The 20,420-nt window shown below is 43.8% G+C and overlaps 1 protein-coding gene and 1 long non-coding RNA gene across 2 annotated transcripts in view; one reads left to right on the top strand and one right to left on the bottom strand.

The window, feature by feature from the left end:
• The window catches only part of LOC114027399, a 19,563-nt gene extending 7,872 nt beyond the window's left edge, over positions 1 to 11,691 (top strand). The window contains exon 2 of the long non-coding RNA XR_003567252.1: positions 11,039 to 11,691. This is a non-coding gene — a long non-coding RNA (uncharacterized LOC114027399). The remainder of the gene's footprint in view (positions 1 to 11,038) is intronic.
• Positions 11,692 to 15,878: 4,187 nt separating this feature from the next.
• Positions 15,879 to 17,018, bottom strand: HTR1D (5-hydroxytryptamine receptor 1D). Its single transcript, XM_027841426.1, has one exon. It carries the CDS (start codon positions 17,016 to 17,018, stop codon positions 15,879 to 15,881), a length of 1,140 nt encoding a protein of 379 aa, XP_027697227.1.
• Positions 17,019 to 20,420: the final 3,402 nt, after the last annotated feature.

Genomic DNA, 20,420 nt, shown 5'->3' with positions numbered 1-20,420 from the left:
GGATGTCAGAGCTGGGAGGGGCCCTTAGAACCCAGGATGTCAGAGCTGGGAGGGGCCTGAGAACACAGGATGTCAGAGCTGGGAGGGCCCTTAGAACCCAGAATATCAGAGCTGGGAGGGGCCTTAGAACACAGAATGTCAGAGCTGAGAGGGCCTTAGAACATAGGATGGCAGAGCTGGGAGGGGCCTGAGAACACAGAATATTGGAGCTGGGACGGCCCTTAGAACATAGAATGTCAAAGCTGGGAAGGGCCTTAGAACACAGAATGTCTGGGCTAGGAGGGTCGTTAGAACAGGGAATGTCAGAGCTAGGTAATACCTCAGAACACAATGTCAGAGGTGAATAGAGCCTTAGAACACAAAATTCTAGAGCTCCGAGTACCCTTAGAATATAGAATCTTAGAAATTGAGTGTCACTGCTAGATTAAACTTTCCATGTCTAACCCACCATGGTACGTAGCAGCAATCACAGCCTCCTCAGCCTTGCCACTGTTGATTAGCTTCGTGTTGTCCTGTCTACACCTTGTTAGTCCATAGCTGTTTGCATGATGTCTCTCTCATTAGACTGGGAGCTCCTCAAGGGCTGGGACTGCCTTTCTTTGCATCCTCAATGCTTAGCACAGTGCTGGGTACATAGTAAGTACTTTAAAAAATAACTGCATATGGAAAAATGCTCTAATTCACTATTGATTAGAGAAATACAAATTAAAACCACTCTGAGGTACCACCTCACACCTATCAGAGTGGCTAATGTGACAGAAAAGGAAAATGTTGGATGTTGGAAGGGATATGGGAAAACTGGGACACTAATACACTGTTGGTGGAGTTGTGAACTGATCCAACCATTCTGGAGAGCAATTTGGAACTATGCACAAAGGGCAACCAAACTGTGCATACCCTTTGACCCATCTATACCATTGCTAGGGCTCTATCCCGAAGAGATCCAAAGAAAGGGGAAAGGACCTATTTGTGCAAAAGTATTTGTAGCAGCTCTTTCTGTGGTGGCCAAGAATTGGAAATTGAGGGGATGCCCATCAGTTGGGGAATGGCTGAACAAGTTGTAGTATGTGAATGCAATGGGATATTATTGTGCTGTAAGAAATGACAAGCCAGATGATTTCAGAAAAACTTGGAAAAACTCACATGAACTGATGCAAAGTGAACAAAACCAGGAAAACGCTGTACACAGTAACAGCAATGTTGTTCGATGAAGAATTATGAATACTTAGCTATTTTGCACAATACAATGATCCACCACATTCCCAAAGGACTAATGATGAAGTGTACAATCTGCCTCCAGAGAAAGAACTGATATTGATTGAATATAGACTGACACATGCTGTTTTTCACTTTCTTTATTTAGTTCTTTTTCTTTTATTCGACTCTTCTTGTACACAGTGACCAATATGGAAATGTTTTACATGATTGTATATGTATAATCTATATCTAATTGCTTACTATCTGGGAATGGAGGAGAGAGAGGGAGGGAGGGATAGAATTTAGAACTCAAAACTTTAAAAAAAGTCCAAAAATTGTTCTACAATGTAATTGGGGGGATTACATATATGTATATATGCACATCTGTGTGTACACATACATATATACATACACCTGTGTATGCACACACATACATGTATACATATACATATACCCGTGTATGCATATACATACACACATGCATGTATATATGATTATATAGACTGCCTGAAGTCATCCAGAATTGGAGAGGCTGTGTGGCACAGTCAAAAGAATACTGAGTCAAGTCAGAGGATCTGGGCTCATATCTTACCTCTGACCCTTACTGACTGTGTGACTTTGAGCAAGCTACTTAGCCCTTCCCCAGCCTCAGTTTGTTCATCTATGAAAGGAGAGCATTGGACTCAACTCCCTCTGAGGTCCCTTTCAGCTCCACAGCTATGATGTTCTGCTAAAACACCTCTTGAGGCTGTCCATTCTATTGTTTCAGGAAGGAAGGAAGAAAGGAAGGAAGGAAAGAAGGGAGGGAGGGAGGAAGGAAGGGAGGGAGGGAGGGAGGAAGGGAGGAAGTAAAAGAGGGAGGGAGGGAAGAAAGGAAAGAAAGAAAGGAGAGGAGGGAGGGAAGGAAAGGAGGGAGGGAAGGAAGAAGGAAAGAAGGGAGGAAGAGAGGAAGGAAATAAGGAAGAAAGGAAGTCAGGAAAGAAGGAAAGTAGAATGTAGATTTTCCCTGAGGTTGAGATTGTTTGCTCTGTGAACAGTGCCTGACACCTAATAGGGCATAATAAATGCTTACAGAATGGACTGAATGACTTCCTTGGCTTTTCTGCCAATCCCCCTAAACAGGGGTTGGGGGGCAGGGAGGACAAGCACATATTGAGTACCAGGCACTGGGCTAAGCAGTGGAATCGAGCACAAACGATCATCACAGCCCTGGCTCAGGTCTCCCTAATAATAACTGACATTTACACAGTGCTTCAAGTTTCCACAACACCTTACCTCCCATTTCAGTCCTACATCCCTGGGAGGGAGGGACTACTGGTATTAGGATTCCCATTTGATGAGGAAACTGAGACTGAGGCGGGGAGATATTCAGTGAGTTGTCCAGGTGAGATTTGAAGCCAGGTTTCCCTGGACTCCAAGTTTAGTACAATTTCTTCATTCTATTTTTTAAACAATATTTTATTTTTTCCAATTACATGTAAAGACAAATTTTAACATTCATTTTCTTTTTTAATTTTGAGTTCTGAATTTTCTTCCTCCCTCCCGTTCTCCCTCCCTCCCTTCCCCCCTCCGCCTTCACTCCTCCTTCCCTACCCTCCCTCCTAGCTATGATGGTAAGCAATTTGATAGAGGTTATATATGTGTAAGCATGTAAAATATATTTCCATATTAGTCATGTTGTGAAAGAAGAAACAGACCAGAAAGAAAACACACACACACACACACACACACACACAAAACCAAAGTGAAAAAAGTATGCTTCAATTTGCATCGAGACTCTATCAGTTCTTTCTCAGGTTGTGAATAGCATTTTTTCATCTTGAGTCCTTTGGAATAGATATTCTATTTTTTTATGACAACTTTTTGTGTATTTGTTTTCTCTCTCTGCCTATATTGTAAACTCCTTGCAGTCTTATAAATGTCTCATACATTCTTCATTTAACCCCTAGGGACTAGCAAAGGACTTTGCCTGTTGTGGGCAGAGAACATAGTCATAGATTTGGAGCTAGAAATTCACTTAGACTAAGCCCCTTATTTTACAGATCGGAAAACTGAGGCCTGGAGAGGTTCCTATGATCACAGGGTCATCTGTGAAAACTGATAGGGACCTTAGGGGTCATCTAGTCCACTCTCCCCATTTGACAGATGAGGGTGAGAGGTGAAGGTCACGCCCTAAGTGTCAGAGTTGTATTGAATCCAGGTTCTAAGAGAAACCATGGAGTTAGGTGAAAAAGCACACTGGACTTGCCATCAGACATTTACTAGTTGTGTAATATTGAACAAGTCACTTAACATCTCTGGGTCTCAGTTTCCCCATTTGTAAAATGGAGGAGTTAGATGGGGTTGAACTAGGTGACCTCTGGGGTTCCTTCCAACTCCAGCTCTATTATCCATTGAAAAGTATAATTATTAGAAAATGCCTTCTTACATTGAGCCAGAGTAGGCCTCCCTCTAACTTTTGGTGAACAGAAAAAGTCAGGTAGCCCTCAAGGTGTCCCCAGGAACTGCCTGGCCCTAGAGACTTAAGAGCCATGGATAGTCTGGTGCTGACTCTGCCTCCTGGTGAAATGAGCCATCAGGCCTGAGCCTCTGGGTATCTCCAGGGCCCCATAGAATATCCCTTCTGAGCAAAACTGCTGATGGAGTGAGGAAGGAGATGGGCACCCCAACCACCTGCCTCCAGGACCCTGCACTGCCTGGAAAGTGACTTCTCCCAGTATCTCTGTGCCCCCTGCTGGCCCTGCCCAGTATGGACAGGGGCATTTGGAAGATGGGAAGAAGCTCCTGGCGAGGAGCTAAGGAGGTAAACAGGTAGGCAGAGGTTGCCTGGGTAACGCACACAGGGTTGTAACTGCCCTGAGGAAGGTACAGGTGCCACTTTTTCTGGGGAAGGCAAGGCAAGATCGAAAAGGTTTCCCCCTCCCTCTATTACTTAGGTGTAGTGGAAGGACCTGGCTTGTGTCTGGGTCTGGGCACCCTTCTACTCTGTAACCTTAGAAACATCACTTCATTTCTGCAAAAACCTCAGTTTCCTTTTCTGTTAAATAAGGACACAAATACAGATGCTCATTTGTTTTGCATGATGATGCCAATTTGTTACAAGAGTTTTATTCTTGTGTTTCTTTTTTTCTGTAGGTTGGGAGGGAGAAAAAATAAATCTTTGTTGATTTTAAAATTAAATAATTTTTAAAAAGAATACCTACCTCTCAGGGTAGAGTTTTAAAGCATAGCCTTTGTAAACTGCCAATCAATCAATGAGTGAGAGTCTGTTAAACACCTATAATGTGCCAGGCTCTGAGAATACAAAAGCGGAAGGGAAAGTCATAGAATCAGAGATTTAGAACTAGGAGGGACCATCAAGGTCATCTGGTCCAACCCCTGCATTTTACAGATGAGGAGACTGAGGCTCAGATTGGTTAAGTGATTGTCCATCTAGTAAGTGGCTGAGGCTGGATTTGAACTCAGGGTCCTCTGCACTCTACTGCGCTGCTGCTCCCTCTCAAGCCCTGCCCTCAGAAACCTTCCATTGTAAGAGAAGGAACCTAAGTGCACAGATAGGAATGGACACAGACCACAACTCTTCATGCAGAGCTATTTGAACCTGGAGGTGGTGAGTGAAGTCACAAGGTAGAGCCAGTCATTCAAGTACTTGGAGGCTGGGTTACTACTGAACACTCCATTAGGCACTAAGGGAGTGTGCCAGATACGGTTGCTGCCTATTATAAAAGGAGAGTCAGGTAGAATATTTAAACACAGATTAAAGGTTCTGTGGAGTCATAAAATGTGAAAAGAAACTTTGTTCATAAAATGACAGAATAGGAAGGGACTTTAAATGTTGTATATCAGAGGTGGAAGGGCCAGAATATCACAGCGGGGAGAGATTTCAGAACACAGAATATCAGAGGTGGGAGAAGCCTTAGAACACAGAATATCAGACCTGGGAGGGCCCTCAGAACAGAGTGTCAGAGCTGGGAGAGCCCTTAGAACACAGAGTGTCAGAGCTGGGAGGCCCTTAGAACAGGGAGTGTTAGAGCTGAGAGGGCCCTTAGAACACAGAATATCAGAGCTGGGAGGGCCCTTAGAATACAGGATGTAAGAGCTGGGAGGGCCCTTAGATACAGGATGTAAGAACTGGGAGGCCGTTAGAACAGGGAATGTTAGAGCTGGGAGGGCCCTTAGAACACAGAATATCAGAAGTGGGAGGGCCCTTAGAACACAGAATATCAGAGGTAGGAGGGCCCTTAGAACACAGGATGTAAGAACTGGGAGGCCCTTAGAACAGGGAGTGTTAGAGCTGAGAGGGCCCTTAGAACACAGAATATCAGAGATGAAGGGCCCTCAGAACACAGAGTGTCAGAGCTGGGAGGGCCCTCAGAACACAGAAATTAGAACATAAGGTCAATAAAATCTAAAGAGTAGGAAGAAGCTCTAGATCCCAAAGTGTTTGTGCTAGAAGCACCCTCTAGGTCAGCTAGACCAACTCCTTCATTTATGAGGAAACACAGGCCCAGAAAGTCCTCTAAAGTGACTTGGGTGCTTCAGGTGACCCAGCAAGGAGAGCCACCCAATAAATGTTTCTTGAATGAAGTATGAAAACTACCTTTGAGGTCTTCAGAGGGTAAATGCCTTCAGCCAAGGGCAGTGGTCAGCCTTGACTTCCCAAGATCCTTGACCTTGGCCACAGAAGTGAAACAGACAAAAAAGTCCTTTCTGGTTATAAATGAATCTGTGAGAGGACCCAGGAGACCTGGTGAATACAAGATTGAGACATCCTGGGGCTCCAGCTAGCCAGATGTGCAGCTGGCTTCTTGGCTGCTGCTGGAGTCAGCCCCTAAGTTATTCCTCCTGGCAGAAAGAACAGGGCAGCTCAGAAAGCCCCCGCTGCTGACACCTCCTGCGGTTTAGGGAGGGGATCTACGAAGGCCTGTCTGGCTCATAAAGCTTTCCTGGGTGTGAGTATGGGTGTGCATGGGTTCTGGTGGATCGGGACCATCTTAGATACGACAAAAGACTTGCTGGTTGGGTCTCTATTCCCTTCAACACTGAAGTCATTGTGTAATAACAAGAAGAAAACCAGATGTAGGGTTCAAATCCACTATTTAGCCATTTCCTAGCCACGAGACCTCAGCCATGACACGTTCTAACTACTTTGGGCCTCAGTTTCCTTATCTGTAAAATGAAGGTTTGGACTAGAGCAGAGCATCACGAATCTAGAAGAGCCCTCAAAGGCCATCTGGCCCAACCCCCTTACTTCACAGATGGGGAAACCAAGGACCGAGGGCATAGGGTAGTACATAGCAGACGTGGGATTTGAACCCAAGTTGTCTGATTCCAGAGTCAGGGCTCTGTTCACTATAGCATGTTGCTTCCCTAAATTGTCGCCGATGTCCTTTCTGGCTCATGAGCCTATAAAGTTAAGCATTTAGAACCCTTCCCACATCCAGTCTGCCCCCAGCCCCAGAAATCAGCATGCTCTACCCCTGACTCTAGTGCACACTTTGTCTTTGATTCTCACTTCCCTCCCTGCTGGCCCCTTCCAGGAGAATAGAAGATCTTAGAAGGCAGGGAGGGTTTCTTTCCTCTTTGTCTCTCCAGGCCCTAATACTGAGCCTTGCACACAGCCAGCACTTAGTGAGTGTTTGGGGAATTGGACTGCAGCCTTTGGGGCACAGCTGCACCAGCCCTGACTATGCAGAGACCTGGCCTGGGGGGCTGACTGTGCAGCTTCCTGGCCACATTACTGGGCAAGTGACCTCCTCTGGAAACTGGGGACGCTGGATTGGGTGACCTCCAAGTGCCCTCTCGCTCTGAATCTAGGATCCTGTGCCATGGAGTTGGTGCATGGCTGTGACACGACCAGACACAGCTGTGACATGCTGTGACACAACCAGGTACATGGCTGTGACATGACCAGGTACATGGCTCTCACGTGACCAGTTACGTGGCTGTGACATGAAGAGGCACACAGCTGTGACATGACCAAGTACATGGCTCTGACGTGACCAGTTACACAGCTGGGATACAGCCATCTTCCAAGATCCTGTACGATATGCTGGAAAGAGCAGAGTCACCAGTTAGAAGAACTGAATATGAATCTCTCATCCAGCCATGAATTCATTTTGTGACCTTGGTCAAGATTTAAGCACTCTTTCAAAGTGAAAGCTTTGGACAAACTGACCAATAGGAATTAACATTTATATAGCACTTCAGAGTTTGCAAATATTATCTCATTTGGTTTTCACAACTTTGGGAGACAGGTGCCATCAATATCCCTGTCCTTCCTGTTGGATGAGAAGAGGGGTGGAACTCAGGTTTCCTTTGTATTCCTACATATTTTATTTTACGCACTTAAAAGCAAAATTCTCAGGGGTTCATAGGCTTCACCAGACCAACAAAGACAGGGCACAACACACAAAAAGGCCAAACACTCCAGAGATGTTCTCTTTCAGTTCTAGATCTTCTGATTCTACCCTAATGGCACGTAGTCCTTATCATATGCCCCTCCTCTAAGGGCGCCCCCCTCCCCCCTGGCGCTAGTGACTTGGCAATAACAGTGGTTCCCCTTCTCTTTGCTGGGGCTGGCCAATTAGGTGGGCCAGTGAGTAGGATACAGGACTTGGGAGTCATGGAGTGCTGAGTTCAAATTCTATTTCGGGCACTTCCTGGCTGTGTGACCTTAGGCAAATCAATTAACCTCTCTCAATCCCAGTTTCCAAGTCTGTATAATGGGGATATTAGTAGCACCTTCCTCACAAGGTTATTATGAGAATTAAAATAATTAGCATATGTAAAGCGCTATGTAAACCTTAAAGTGCTATATAAATGGTAGTTATTATTATTTTTCTTGGGACATCTACTCACCGGATCTCTCTTCCTGCCCTGCCAGACCTAGCTCTCTTTTTTCCCTCTACTTCCCTAGATTTACCCATGGAGAGCACAGGATATCAGATCTGACTAGGACCCAAGAACATCAACTGTGGGAATTGGAAGTGACTGCAGAACATAACATTAGAGCACAGGATGTCAGAGCTGGGAGGGCCCTTGGAACACAGGATGTCAGAGCTAGGAGGGCCCTTAGAACACAGGATGGCAGAACTGGGAGGACCCTTAGAACACATGATGTCAGATCTGGGAGGGCCCTTAGAACACTGAATGTCAGAGCTAGAAGCAACATTAGAATACTGAGTACCAGGGCTAGACTAAGGTAGCTTTGACGTCATCTAGTTCAACTTTCTCATTTCACAAAAGGGACTTGACATATTCATGGTCATAGAAGGAATAGTGTTGGATTCTAACACTAGAACCTAGATTAGGAAAGAAGGAAGAAGGGAGGGAGGGAGGGAGAAAGGAAAGAAACAAGCTTTATTAAGTATCTACTATGTGCTAGGCACTGTGCTAAATGCCTTACAATATCACATCTTTCATCCTCACAACAAACCTGGAGGTAGGTGCTATTTAACCCCATTTTACAGACAGGTTAAGTACTTGCCCAGAGTCACATAGTTAAATGTCTGAAGTTGGATTTGAACTCCACTTCCTGAGTCCAGGCAATCTCTTAATTTTTCTCCCCTAATCTCAGAAAGGCCAAGTGGCCCAATGGAAATGCCCCTAGAGCTGTAGTCTTGACTCTACAAACTGTATGACTTTGGGTGAGTCAGTTAACCTTTGTAAATCTCAATTTCTTGACCTGTTTATTAGAGATAAGAGTAATCCTTCTGATGGCTCTGCTCTGACTGCCTTCCCCATCCTTCCCAGGGTGGAAGAAGGTTTGCACTGTCTCCGCCTCATCATCGTCATCATCACCATGTGTGAGGTTGTGACTAAGTGTGAAAGAAGGCACAAGGTCCAGACAGATGGGAATGGGGAATTGGGGGGGAGGGGAGACACCAAAGAGAGGCCTCATCTGTAGCTATGGGAAGCTGGTATGTTTTTAACTTGACAAAATATGGTCAGTTCTTTTATCTGAGCTCTAGTATTGACTCTTCTACTAACTTCCTGTGGGTGACCTTAGGCAAGTCACAGTATTTCAGAGCCTCAGTTTCCCCAAGTAGAGGACCAACAGGACTAAGGATCCTCTAACTCTAAAGCATTTGATCTATAAATCTATTCTAGCTCAGAAGTTTGGAGATCCTTTCTAGCTTTAATATTCAATGTTCTAAAGCACCTTCCAGCTTTAACTTTCTGTGTTCCAAGGCTCCTCTCAATTCTGACATTCTTTGTTCTAAGGCCCCTCCCAGGTCTGACATCCTGTGTTCTAAGGCCCCTCCCAGCTCTGACATCCTGTGTTCTAAGGGCCCTCCCAGCTCTGACATCCTGTGTTCTAAGGGCCCTCCCAGCTCTGACATTCTCTGTTCTAAGGGCCTTCCCAACTCTGACATTCTAATATTCTAAGACCTCTCTCAGCTCTGACATTCTGAGTTCTAAGATCTAAGCTCTTCCTAAAATGTAGCCCTAGGACTGGACACAATGAGGTACTCACACTTCATCTGTCGTACCTGCTACCTATGATGACCTGCTAGGTCATCAGTCTCTAAGGGGCCTACTTCCAGGATTGGTGCTAGAAAAATGTGAGATTTGCCAGCAGGACTCCCACCTTTTCCTATTCCCCTTTCCCATGCCTTTTCCTACCTCCACAGAGACCAGTGCCCTCATTTGACCTTCCTGTCCCCTCAACCTCCCTCCCCCAATTAAATACAAAGTTTAGAAGGGAAAGCACTAGCCATTCCAGGGATTAGAAAAGCCTTCATGTAGAAGATGGTACTTACTGCCATCTTGAAGCAATCTGAAGCAGAGATAGGGAGGGAGTGCATTCCAGGCATGAGGGACTTTCAGTGCAAAGGCTTAAAGATAAATAAAAAGAGAGAAAGCCAATTTGGTTGTATGGCAAAGTGTGGGAGGGAGAATAATGTATAATGAAGCTGGGAAAATAGTCTGGGGGGCAGGTCAGGAAGGACTTTAAAAGCTAGCTAAAAGAGTTGATATTTTATCCCAGTGGCATAGGAACCCACAGGAGCTTATCGAGTTGGGGAGTGACGTGGTTAGACCTGAGCTTTAGGAAAATCACCTTGGCAGTTGTGTGGTAGATGGAGAGGGGAGAGGCTTGAGGGAGGGAGACCAGCTAGGAGACTTTTGTAGTGGCATAGGCAAGAGGTGATGAGCACCTGAACTGAGTTGTGACTGTGCAAGTATAAGAGAAGAGGTCAGGTATAAGAGATGTTGCAGAGGTTAGAAATGGCAAGAATTGGTGACTAATGGTCTATATGGAGTGAAGAGTCAAGGATAATACCAAGGTTTTGACCCAGGGAGACTGAAAAAATGGTGGTGTCTTCCACAGAAAGAAGGGATATTTGAAGGGCTGGAATCTTTCCAGAGGATATTTTGAGACCATTCCATAGACCCTCAGTAACCCCAATTTGGGTCTCAACCAAATGCTATGATCTCGTGCCCTTGAAATGACCCCACACTAGCAATAGAAAGATGGGCCCTATGATTTCCCTCACCCTGAAATAGTGACTCCTGCCTGGGCAACACAGAGTCTGAGTCCTAAAAGGGACCTCAAATGATCCAACACCTGGTTTATTGCAGGAATTCTTTCTACAACATGGGTTCTTAAGCTGGAATCTGTGAACTTTTTTTTTGTTAATTTTGATAACTATATTTTGATCATGCATTTGAAAACATTATTCTGAGAATGAATCCACAGGATTCATCAGATTACCAAAGATGAGGGTCCATGGCACATAAAACAATATTTAATAACCCCTACCCTGTAACTTACCTAGAAGAAAGAAGAAAAGGTCTTACATGTACAAAAATATTCATAGCCTTTCTTTTTGTGTAGGCAAGGAACTGGAAAGTTAAGGAAGTGCCCACCAACTGGGGAATGACTGAACAAGTTACGGCATATGAAGGTGATGGAATACTATTGTGCCATAAGAAATGATAAAAGGTACTGTGTAAATTGGCAAAGATGACAAAAGGAAGTCAATTTTGGAAGGACTGTGAGACAATGTGCACCCTGATGCACTGTTAGTGAATTTGAGAAGTTGTCCTCTTCTGGATTTCAATATAGAATTATCTCCTCCCCCCCAAAAAAAACTTGATGAAATTATTCATGCTCTATGACCCAGCAATACCACTTTTTGCTATTTACCCCAAGGAAGTAAGAAACATAAGCAAAAGTCTGATGTAGACAAGAATATTTAGCACTGCATCCTTTTGGGTGTATAACATTGATTAGGAAATGCTCCTCAAAACAATGACATATGAATTTATGAAATGAATGGCAGATTGTTATGTAGTGTGCAATGAAAATATGAAGAATTCTGAGAAATATGGGAAAGTTTCAATGAATTAATCCAAAGAGAAATAAGCAGAATGAAGAGAACCATATGTGCGTTGACTGTAAATGAGAAGATCATTAAGGAAAGTTGAACTCTGAATTATGGAAAAACCAATGAAGGTCTTGGTAAAAAAAAAAAATGTTGGAGAAGCTACTGGAAGTAGGCCCACTATTACACTAATGGTGGAATTACGATTAATAGAATCCTTAATAAAAGGATTGGAAACTTGGACTCAGTCAAAGGGCCACACTTGAGGACCTAGAGGGCCACATGTGGCCTTGAGGAAGCAAGTTCCTCACTCCTGACTCTAGCCATTCTGAAAAGAAATTTGAAACAGTGCCCCCCAAAGTTACTAAATTGTGCATACCCCTTAATTCAGATATACCACTATTAAGCCTTTTTTTTGGAGGGGGGGAGGCAAATAGACAAATATTTTATTTAAAACAAATAGGAATTATGATCTTTATTTAAGAAAAATAAAAACAAGGAATTTGCTACCTAAAAGAAAGAAAGAAAGAAATGATGAAAGGGATGGTTTCTGAGAAACCCAGGAAGACTTTCATGAACATTGATGCAAAGTGAAGAGAGCAGGACCAGGAGAATTTCTATGTCAGCATCAGTATTGTAAAAATGAACCATTCTGAAGCACGTAAGAATTCTGATCAGTGTAATGATCAACCATGAAAGCAGAGGATACATGATGAAGAATGCTACTCAACCCGCAACAGAGAAGTAACATGTAGAGTAACGTGTAGAATGAAGCGTGTTTTGGGATGTGGCCAATGTGGGAGTTTTGTTGTTGTTGTTGTTTTCTTTGACAATACTTGTTTGTTATAAGGATTTTGTGTTTCTTTTTTTTTTTTCCCCTTGGGAAGGAGGAGGGAATGAAAAAATGTTGATAATTGAAAAAAAAAGAGATTATAACATTTTTCAAAAAGAGGTCATCTAAGCTGTACTTAAAGACCTCCAGTGATGGAGAACACATTACCTTATAAGACAGCCCATTTCCCTTTTGGATAGCTTCATTGTTAGGTCATTCTTCCTTAAGACTGAGACAAATTATGATCTCTGATAACTTCCAACCATTGATGCTAATGCTCCCACACTGGAACCATGCGATGCAAACGGGAACCTAACTCTTCTTCATTATGAGCTGAAGGGCATTTTCAGCACCAAGGTGAAGGGTACAGAAAACATGTCACTGGACAATCAGTTAAAGGAACTGGGAGTTTAGCCTGAGTGAAGTCATTAGTGAAGTTGGGCTGTGTTCACCATCAAATACACCACCAAGTATTTGAAGGGCCATTGTGTAGAAAAGCATTCTGCTTCTCCCCAGAGGGCAGAACTAGAATCAGTTGGGGGGAAATTAGAGAAGCAGATTTAAGCTTGACTTCATAAAAAACTTCCTAACAATGAGAGAGAATTCTCCAAAAGCATAAATAGTCTATCTGCAGAGGCGGCAAATGCCCTCTATTTTAGGTCTTCCAGGTAAGGCTGGATGACCACCCACTGGGGATATTGGAGAGAGGTAAAGAAGGCAGGACCAGACCTCCTCTTGGGTCTCTTCCAACTTGGAGATTCTATGATTCTGAAAAGCCTGAAGATATTTGGAGACACCTATCATGTTCTCCACTGACTCTTCTTTTTTCTACACTGAACATATCCACTTCCTTTTACAAATACTTGTGTGATGTGGTTTCCAAACTCCTCACTATCCTGGATGCTCTCCTCTGGGATACGGATGTGGCTTTCACTTGTATCCTGATTTAACATCTGGATGCCATTCCAGCCAGGGCTTGGGGGAAGAAATAACTAAAAAGATTGATATCCATTGATAATGTCACATGCTTTTTTATTAGAGAAGACTCCATCTCTTAGAAGCCAGATGACGGTCAACGGTATAAAAATAATTTTGGACAATGCTCTCTTCTTATTACCCATTTAATGCTCGATCCTTCTAGGGCCATATTACAGTGCTTCATGGGAGGAACACAGGTTGTAACATTGCTCCAGTGAGCAAGAGAGCTGCTGGAGAACACTATGAGAAAAGTGCTCTGGACAGTCAGCCGGCACTGCACAAGAGAGTGCTGTAATCATCATGTCTAGGGCAAGCAGTATGAGGCCCAGGTAAGTGGGAATCAGATGTCAGGACACATAACAAACTGGAATTCCATCGAGAGAGCCAAAAGCAGGGGAATTGCCACTCACATGGAAGTAGCACAGAGTGCAGGTCAAGTCATATACACAGGAGTTGAGAACAGAATCTAGTGCGAAATGAGCCAAAGGGAGGGAGGAAGCTAGTTTTTCTGAATCTCTGATCTAGGGACAAAATGGCAGTCTTCCCTCATTGTGTGTCTGTCTTCTTCTCTACTATTGCAGTGGAAGCCCAATGCCTCCTTCCACTATTTACAGAGGCAGTGATACATGCCTGTCATCAGTGCTCACATAGGACAGATGTGCATCATGGGGTAGGAGAGGATCCTTGCCTGCTCTTTCTGGGTCAGCCTCCAGATCTCTGTGTATCTCAAGCACCAAAAAAAGTCTTAGGTTTTTTTTTCTAAAAGTGTGAGGGAGATCCATCTCAAGAGGGGCTGAATCAGGGACGTTCTGTTTACACTGATCAGGTGCCAAAAGAAATGGTACCTCTGCTCCCTAAGCCTCAGTTTCTGAGAGTTTCGCATTCTCTAGTGATTTCTAAAAATATTCCAAACCATATCCACTAGATTGCCTTTGAACCTGGAAAGAGAAAGAAGACAAATCTGCATGTATAGGGTTGTGTGGTGGTCTCCAGGTACACCTTTCAGTTCTAGTATTACTTCTAATCTAGACAACATATTTCCACGTTAACACGCATCCTGCTTCTCACGAAACAAGAAAGTCGAATTAGAGAGTCACTAAGATCCCTTCCAGGTCGAACAATACTTTGTGTTCTAGAATCCATTCCAGTATTCCACAGTCTTTGGAATCCTAGGTTCTCACCCTGGACATCCTCAGGCCTCTCTAATCATCCTGAGGTGAATAAAACCAATTCTAAAATCACCAGGTTGAACTAATTGCCTTGGCCATCCTGTCCCCAGGTTCTCTGTAGACTCAAGAAATCATCGATGGAGCCACGTCAGTGAATTCCCTTGATTTTGGACTCCCTGGATCCAAATCAATGGGTTCCCTTGATTTTAGATTCCCTGGATCCAAGTCAATGGATTCCCTTGATTATTTATTTTGAAATAAATCTACCACAGATAAGAAGACCTTTTCTAGATAAATCTCCATAGGCTTATCTCTTCTTCCCAGGACCAGAGAGGCCTTCTCTCCTGAACTTCCCCAAGGCAGAAGCCTGGGGTCAGCTAAATCTCTGCCAGCTCCTCTATTGGGCAAAGTTTAATTGTGTTTCTGTTCATTTGCAGTCACATGATTGGGGGGGGAGGCTCAAGAAAAATGGAGGCATTAGGAAGAGTTAGCCCAGAGCAGTGCTTTGGATATCCAAGTCCCTGGAAAAAAAAAGAACACTTCAGACTGGGTTCTGTTATGTAACTATTTCTCCTTCTTCTTATGCATTTATGATATTCCAATTTGCATCATACTTAACTGTGTACATGTCTTATCTCCTTCTAGACTGTAAGCTCCTTCAAACAGGGATTATGTCTTATCTTTGCATCCTCAACAGTGCCTAGCAAAGGGCTGCATAGAGGGTAGGGATTTTGAAAATATTGTTTCAATTCAGTAAATGCTTATTGAGCAGCTACTATGTATAGAACACTGCTCTGTGCACTTAGGAGAGATGCGAAGTTTAGAGAAGACGTGGCCCCTGTCCTCTTGGAGCTCATAGTCTAAAAGGGAGAAGAAAAAAAACAAACACAGATAGCTATAATATACAATGTTACATTGAATTCAATATCACAAGCATTTGCTAAGTGCCAGAGATACAAAAGACAAAATCAAGAACAGTTCCTGCCCTCAAGGAGCTTACATTCTGTTGGGAGGAAATGGGCATGGGTTAAGTAAATACAAAAAATATATAAACAGGGGCAGCTAGGTGGTGCAGTGGACACTTACTAGCTGCGTGATCCTGGGCAAGTCACTTAACCCCAATTGCCTAAAAAATAAAAATATAAAACTATAAAAACTAAATACACCATGATAAGTGCATTAGAGAGGGACAAAATATAGTACAGGTCTAAGGGGTGGGGAAGTAACTCATGACCTTTGGGGAGTAAAAGAGAAAACATTTGGCATTTGAGTTATTGGATGAATGGTGTAATTTATGAACTGTATGAAATATATGTCCTCTAGATTTTAACAGACAAATGGCAGAGGGATTCATCAGCAAGCAGGAAAAGATTAAAATGAGGGTTTTCTTTTGAACCTTATTAGTTTTTGGAATGCTTGTTTGAATTCTTCATTAAACCAAGTGTAAATTATTGGGTTAATGAGGGAATTTAAATAGCCTAACCATGTGAAAAAGTCAAAGAGGGCTGGGTGGAACCAGCAGGAATCTCGGCAGATGGGTAGGACTAGAGACACGACAAAGAAAGGCAGCCAGCAGATGATGAAGGCCCCCAGGATAATCCCCAGTGTCTTGGTAGCCTTCCTCTCCCTGGCTGCTGAGATCCTCTTCCTTTCCAGGAGGCTGCTAGCTAGCTTGATTTTCACAGGACCGATAAAAAGTGGTGAGTCCCCTGTGTGGGGCTGCCCTTCCTGGAGGCTAGAGTTGATAGAACATAAAGAGGTGCCAGTAGAACCAGTGATGAGATGAGCAGTGGTGAAGTGCTTGCCATACAGGGAAGGAGGCTTCAGGATCCGAGTTCGAGCAGCAGCATAGATCCGGCCATAGAGAATGATGAGTAGCACAGAAGGGATGTAAAAGGCACCACAGGTGGAGTAGATGGTGTAGGAGATCTGGGATGTGTTCACGAGGCAGTCAGCCAGCTCTTCATGAGCTTTGGCCTGCCTCCAGAAAAGTGGGGGGATGGAGATACACACAGAGATGACCCAGACCATGGCAATCATGGCTGCTGCCCGGCCAAAGGTTCGACGCTTACTATATTCCAGGGCATCGGTGATGGCCCAGTATCGGTCCAACGCAATAACACAGAGGTGGAGGATGGATGCAGTGCAGCATGTGATGTCTGAGGACAGCCAGATGTCACACACGATCTGCCCGAAGGTCCAGGTTTGGGTGACGGTGTACGCAATACTGATGGGCATCACCAAAATGGAGACCAAGAGGTCCGTCACCGCCAGGGAGCCGATGAGATAATTGGCTGGTGTATGGAGCTTCTTAGTAAGAAATATCGTGATGATCACAAAAGTGTTGGAGAGAATTGTGGCTAGAGTTATGATAGCTAAAATCACAGCCAGAGAGATCTTGAGCGCCTGGAGCGTCCGTGCATCCCATGCCCCTGATATTTCAGTCGAGTTCAGGGGTTTGCTGGGAGGGGTCCATAGAGAGTCCTCAGTTGACTGGTTCTGGAGGGGCATTCTAGAGGATCTCTAGCCTTCCATCAACTTCCCACTTTCACAAACCTTTCTGGGGGTTCATGCCCATGGAATGAGTGGTAGCCTGATTCACCCTTCTGTTGGGTAGGGGCTAGAAATCAAAAGGAAAAGACCATGGTCCCAGGCCACTGGAGGCCACATGATGTAGGAAAAAAGATGCAGGACTTGGAGCCTTGATGTGTGGATTCAAATCCTGGCTTGGGATTTTAATTGTTATGTTTGTGTCATTAGGTAAGTCATTTCCCCTCTTTGGGCACCTGTAACATGAAGCAGTTGAATGAGGTGAAATCTTTTAAAAAAAAATGTTCATCTGTTTTTCTAGCACTTTCAAATTTACGAAACAATTTCCTCACCACTACCCTGAGAAGTGGGTAGTAGTTTCCAGTTCTTCCACTCTAAGATTATGAAAGGCAGTGTGGTATAATAGAGCACTGGACCTGCAGTCAGGAAGACCTGGATTAATATCCCACCACAGACACTTGCTAGCTGTGTGACCCTGGACAAGTCACCTAACCACTTTGTGCCTTAGTTTCCTCATCTGTAAAATGAAAGAACTGGACTTGATGGTCTCTCAGGTTTTTTCCAGCTCTGAATCTATGGTCCTATGATTCTATGAGCATCTTCATCTCTATAAAGTAGATGTTGAAAGAGATGATCTCTAAAGTCTCCAAGTATAAATCCTATGAGCCTATAATGGTATGAAGAATATGCTAAGGAGACTTCTAATTAGGGGTCAAAAGCTATTTCCCTTTTCAATGGGTTAATCAGTTTTGCTGAATGTTTTTTCTTCTTCCTCTTTTTCTTTTTTCAAATAAATTCCTTATTATTAGAAATGGTTCTCTGGGAATAGAGAGGGGAAAGAATAGAGGGGGGTATCTCGGTGATTCAAAAACTAAAAAAAAATCAATACAAATCTATTTTTTAAAGTTAGTTTCCTGCATAATAAATCTTAATGAATATACTCAGAATTTATTACCATCTGGCCATAACATGGTAACACCAATATCAGGGTGTTCACTCATGATTCTGGTTTTAAGATTGGGTTCCTCTCTCCACTGCCAAGTACTTTCTTGGCTTCTGACATGGCTGCCATGGTTTTTATTTGTTTGTTTCTCTCTTATTTTTTTCTGATGCAACACTAGATTCCCAATGGCCTAAAACCAGAGGTCACCTACATGTTCTGAAAATCAGGCTCCATCAGAAGGCTCTGTGTCTACCCAGAGTTCATTTTGAAACATGACAAGAATTTTTTTTAAAAATTCATTTACATCTGCCTTCAATGCATAATACCCAAAGGCAAATAACAAATGCTTGCTGGTTAATTGATTGGTCAGATGAGATAATTCACATTCCAGCTCTACTGCTTGCTTGCTTGTGTCATCATAGGCAAGTCATTTGCCATCTCTAGGACTCAGTTTCCTCAACTGTAAAATAAGGGGGTTGGATTAGGTAGTCTTTCAGGTTCCTTCCAGCTGTGACATTCTGTGTTTTAATATGGTCACAACTGCTTATCTAATACGGGCCCTAACACATCGCCATGCTGGGAAATTGATTGGGATGGCCTTTTCCCCACCGACAAACTCCATAGGGAAGTAGGTGTCCCATATGGTTCTACCCAAAGCCCTGGCAACCGAGGAAGGTCAGAGATTGTGTTCCCAGGCACCAAGGTTTCCAAATGGGGACTTCATAGGTAGATTACAGAGCTGCAATCTCAGGGTCAAGAGCTGAGTTTCAGGAGGAAGGTTGGCTCTTCCTTCTTTAGGTGTTTCTAGCAGAAAAAAAAAAAAAAAAGAGGTTGTTAGCAAAGACAGTACCAAGCTTCTGGCTTCTCACACATAAAATTCTACCTGTGTCTTTGGCCAGGCTGTGCCCCCATGCCTGGAAGCAACTTCCTTCTCACCTCTGCCTCTTAGAATTCTGCGCCTCCTTCAAAGCTCAGTTCAGGTACCGCCTCCTAGAGGGAATGTTTCCAGGTCCCCCTAGATGGTAATGCCCCACCCTACCCTTGATATTTGATATATGTGTACCTGTTGTCTCCCACCAGAGAATGTAAGCTGCTTGAGGGTAGGAACTATTTGTTTTTATTTTTGTATCACTGGTACCTGACAGGTAGGTGGTGAAGTATCTCTAGGCTTGGAATCACGAAAACTCATCTTCCTGAGTTCAAATCTGGCCCGAGACTCTTACTAGTTGGGTGACCCTGGGATAGTTACTTAACCCTGTTTGCCTCAGTTTCCTCATCTGTAAAATGAGTTGGAGAAGGAAATGGCAAACCCCTCCAGTATCTTTGCCAAGGAAGCCTCAAATGGGGTCAGGAAGAGTCAGACACAACTGAAAAACGACTAAACAACAGTGTCTAACATAGTGTTTGGCAAATGGTTGTAGGCCCTTTATTGACTAAAATTAATTGGAGATTGGGCACCTAGATGGAGTGGTGGATGGAATGCCTAGTGGATAGAATAACCCTAAGCAAGTCACTTAACCCTGTTTGCCTCAGTTTCCTCATCTGTAAAATGAGCTGGAGAAGGAAATGGCAAACCATTCCAGTATCTGCCAAGAAAACCCCAAATGGGATCAGGAAGAGTTGAATGTGACCAAAACAACTGAACAACAAAATTGGAGATGCAGAAAGTTCAAAGTGCCTTTCCCAGGGGCAGCTAAAACTGTGGGAAAAGATGTGTCTCTGAAAATTTAGAACCATGTACACAAGTGTGGGGTTGGGCAGCCACCACCTTGCAGCTTAGGCTCCCTACAGAGACTTCTGGCCGTGAGCCCCAGGGGAAGAATGGCTTACAATTTCCTCTTCAGCACTCTAAGATTTACAAAACACTTTGTGGTCAAATCACCTCCTGATACAGCTTTTATAAACTGATTACATGACGGGCAGACACTGGCACAGGAGTGCCCAGCCTGGTGTGACATCAGAGAAGGTGCTGTGCCCTATGAGCAGAGCAGAAATGAAGTTGTTTAAAAGAAATGCGAGATATGCAAATTTCAAGAATCCACCCCAAATGTTCACATGGACTATTTGTGCCCAACCTGTGGGAGAGCATTCCAAGCTCATATTGGTCTGATTGGCCATAGTCTGACACATTGTAACTTGACTCTAACATAGTAATGTCATTTTGGTCCTCAACCTCCCTTCATCATTGAGGAAACTGCCTCAGAGAGGGAACTACACTTACCTGAGGCCACACAGCTCGTGAGAAGAAAAGCCAGTGCTCCAACCCAGGTCTTCCAACTCCAAGGCTAGCACTCCCTCCTTGGGGCCATGGGGGCACAGCCTGATCTAAAAACCTGTAATAGGGAGGATGGAAACAAGCATTTATTAAGCACCTACTATGTGCAGGACACTGTGTTAAGGGCTTTAAAAATATTATCTCA

Source organism: Vombatus ursinus, unplaced genomic scaffold, assembly GCF_900497805.2.
Source record: "Vombatus ursinus unplaced genomic scaffold, bare-nosed wombat genome assembly UNPS02014859.1, whole genome shotgun sequence".
NCBI lineage: Eukaryota > Metazoa > Chordata > Mammalia > Diprotodontia > Vombatidae > Vombatus > Vombatus ursinus.
The sequence above is the reverse complement of the archived record's forward strand: the minus strand, read 5'-3'. Positions and strand labels throughout refer to the sequence as shown.

What these genes read in the sequence shown, in the direction of transcription:
- HTR1D (XM_027841426.1), bottom strand. Translation starts at nt 17,018, where the DNA reads ATGCCCCTCCAGAACCAGTCAACTGAGGACTCTCTATGGACCCCTCCC.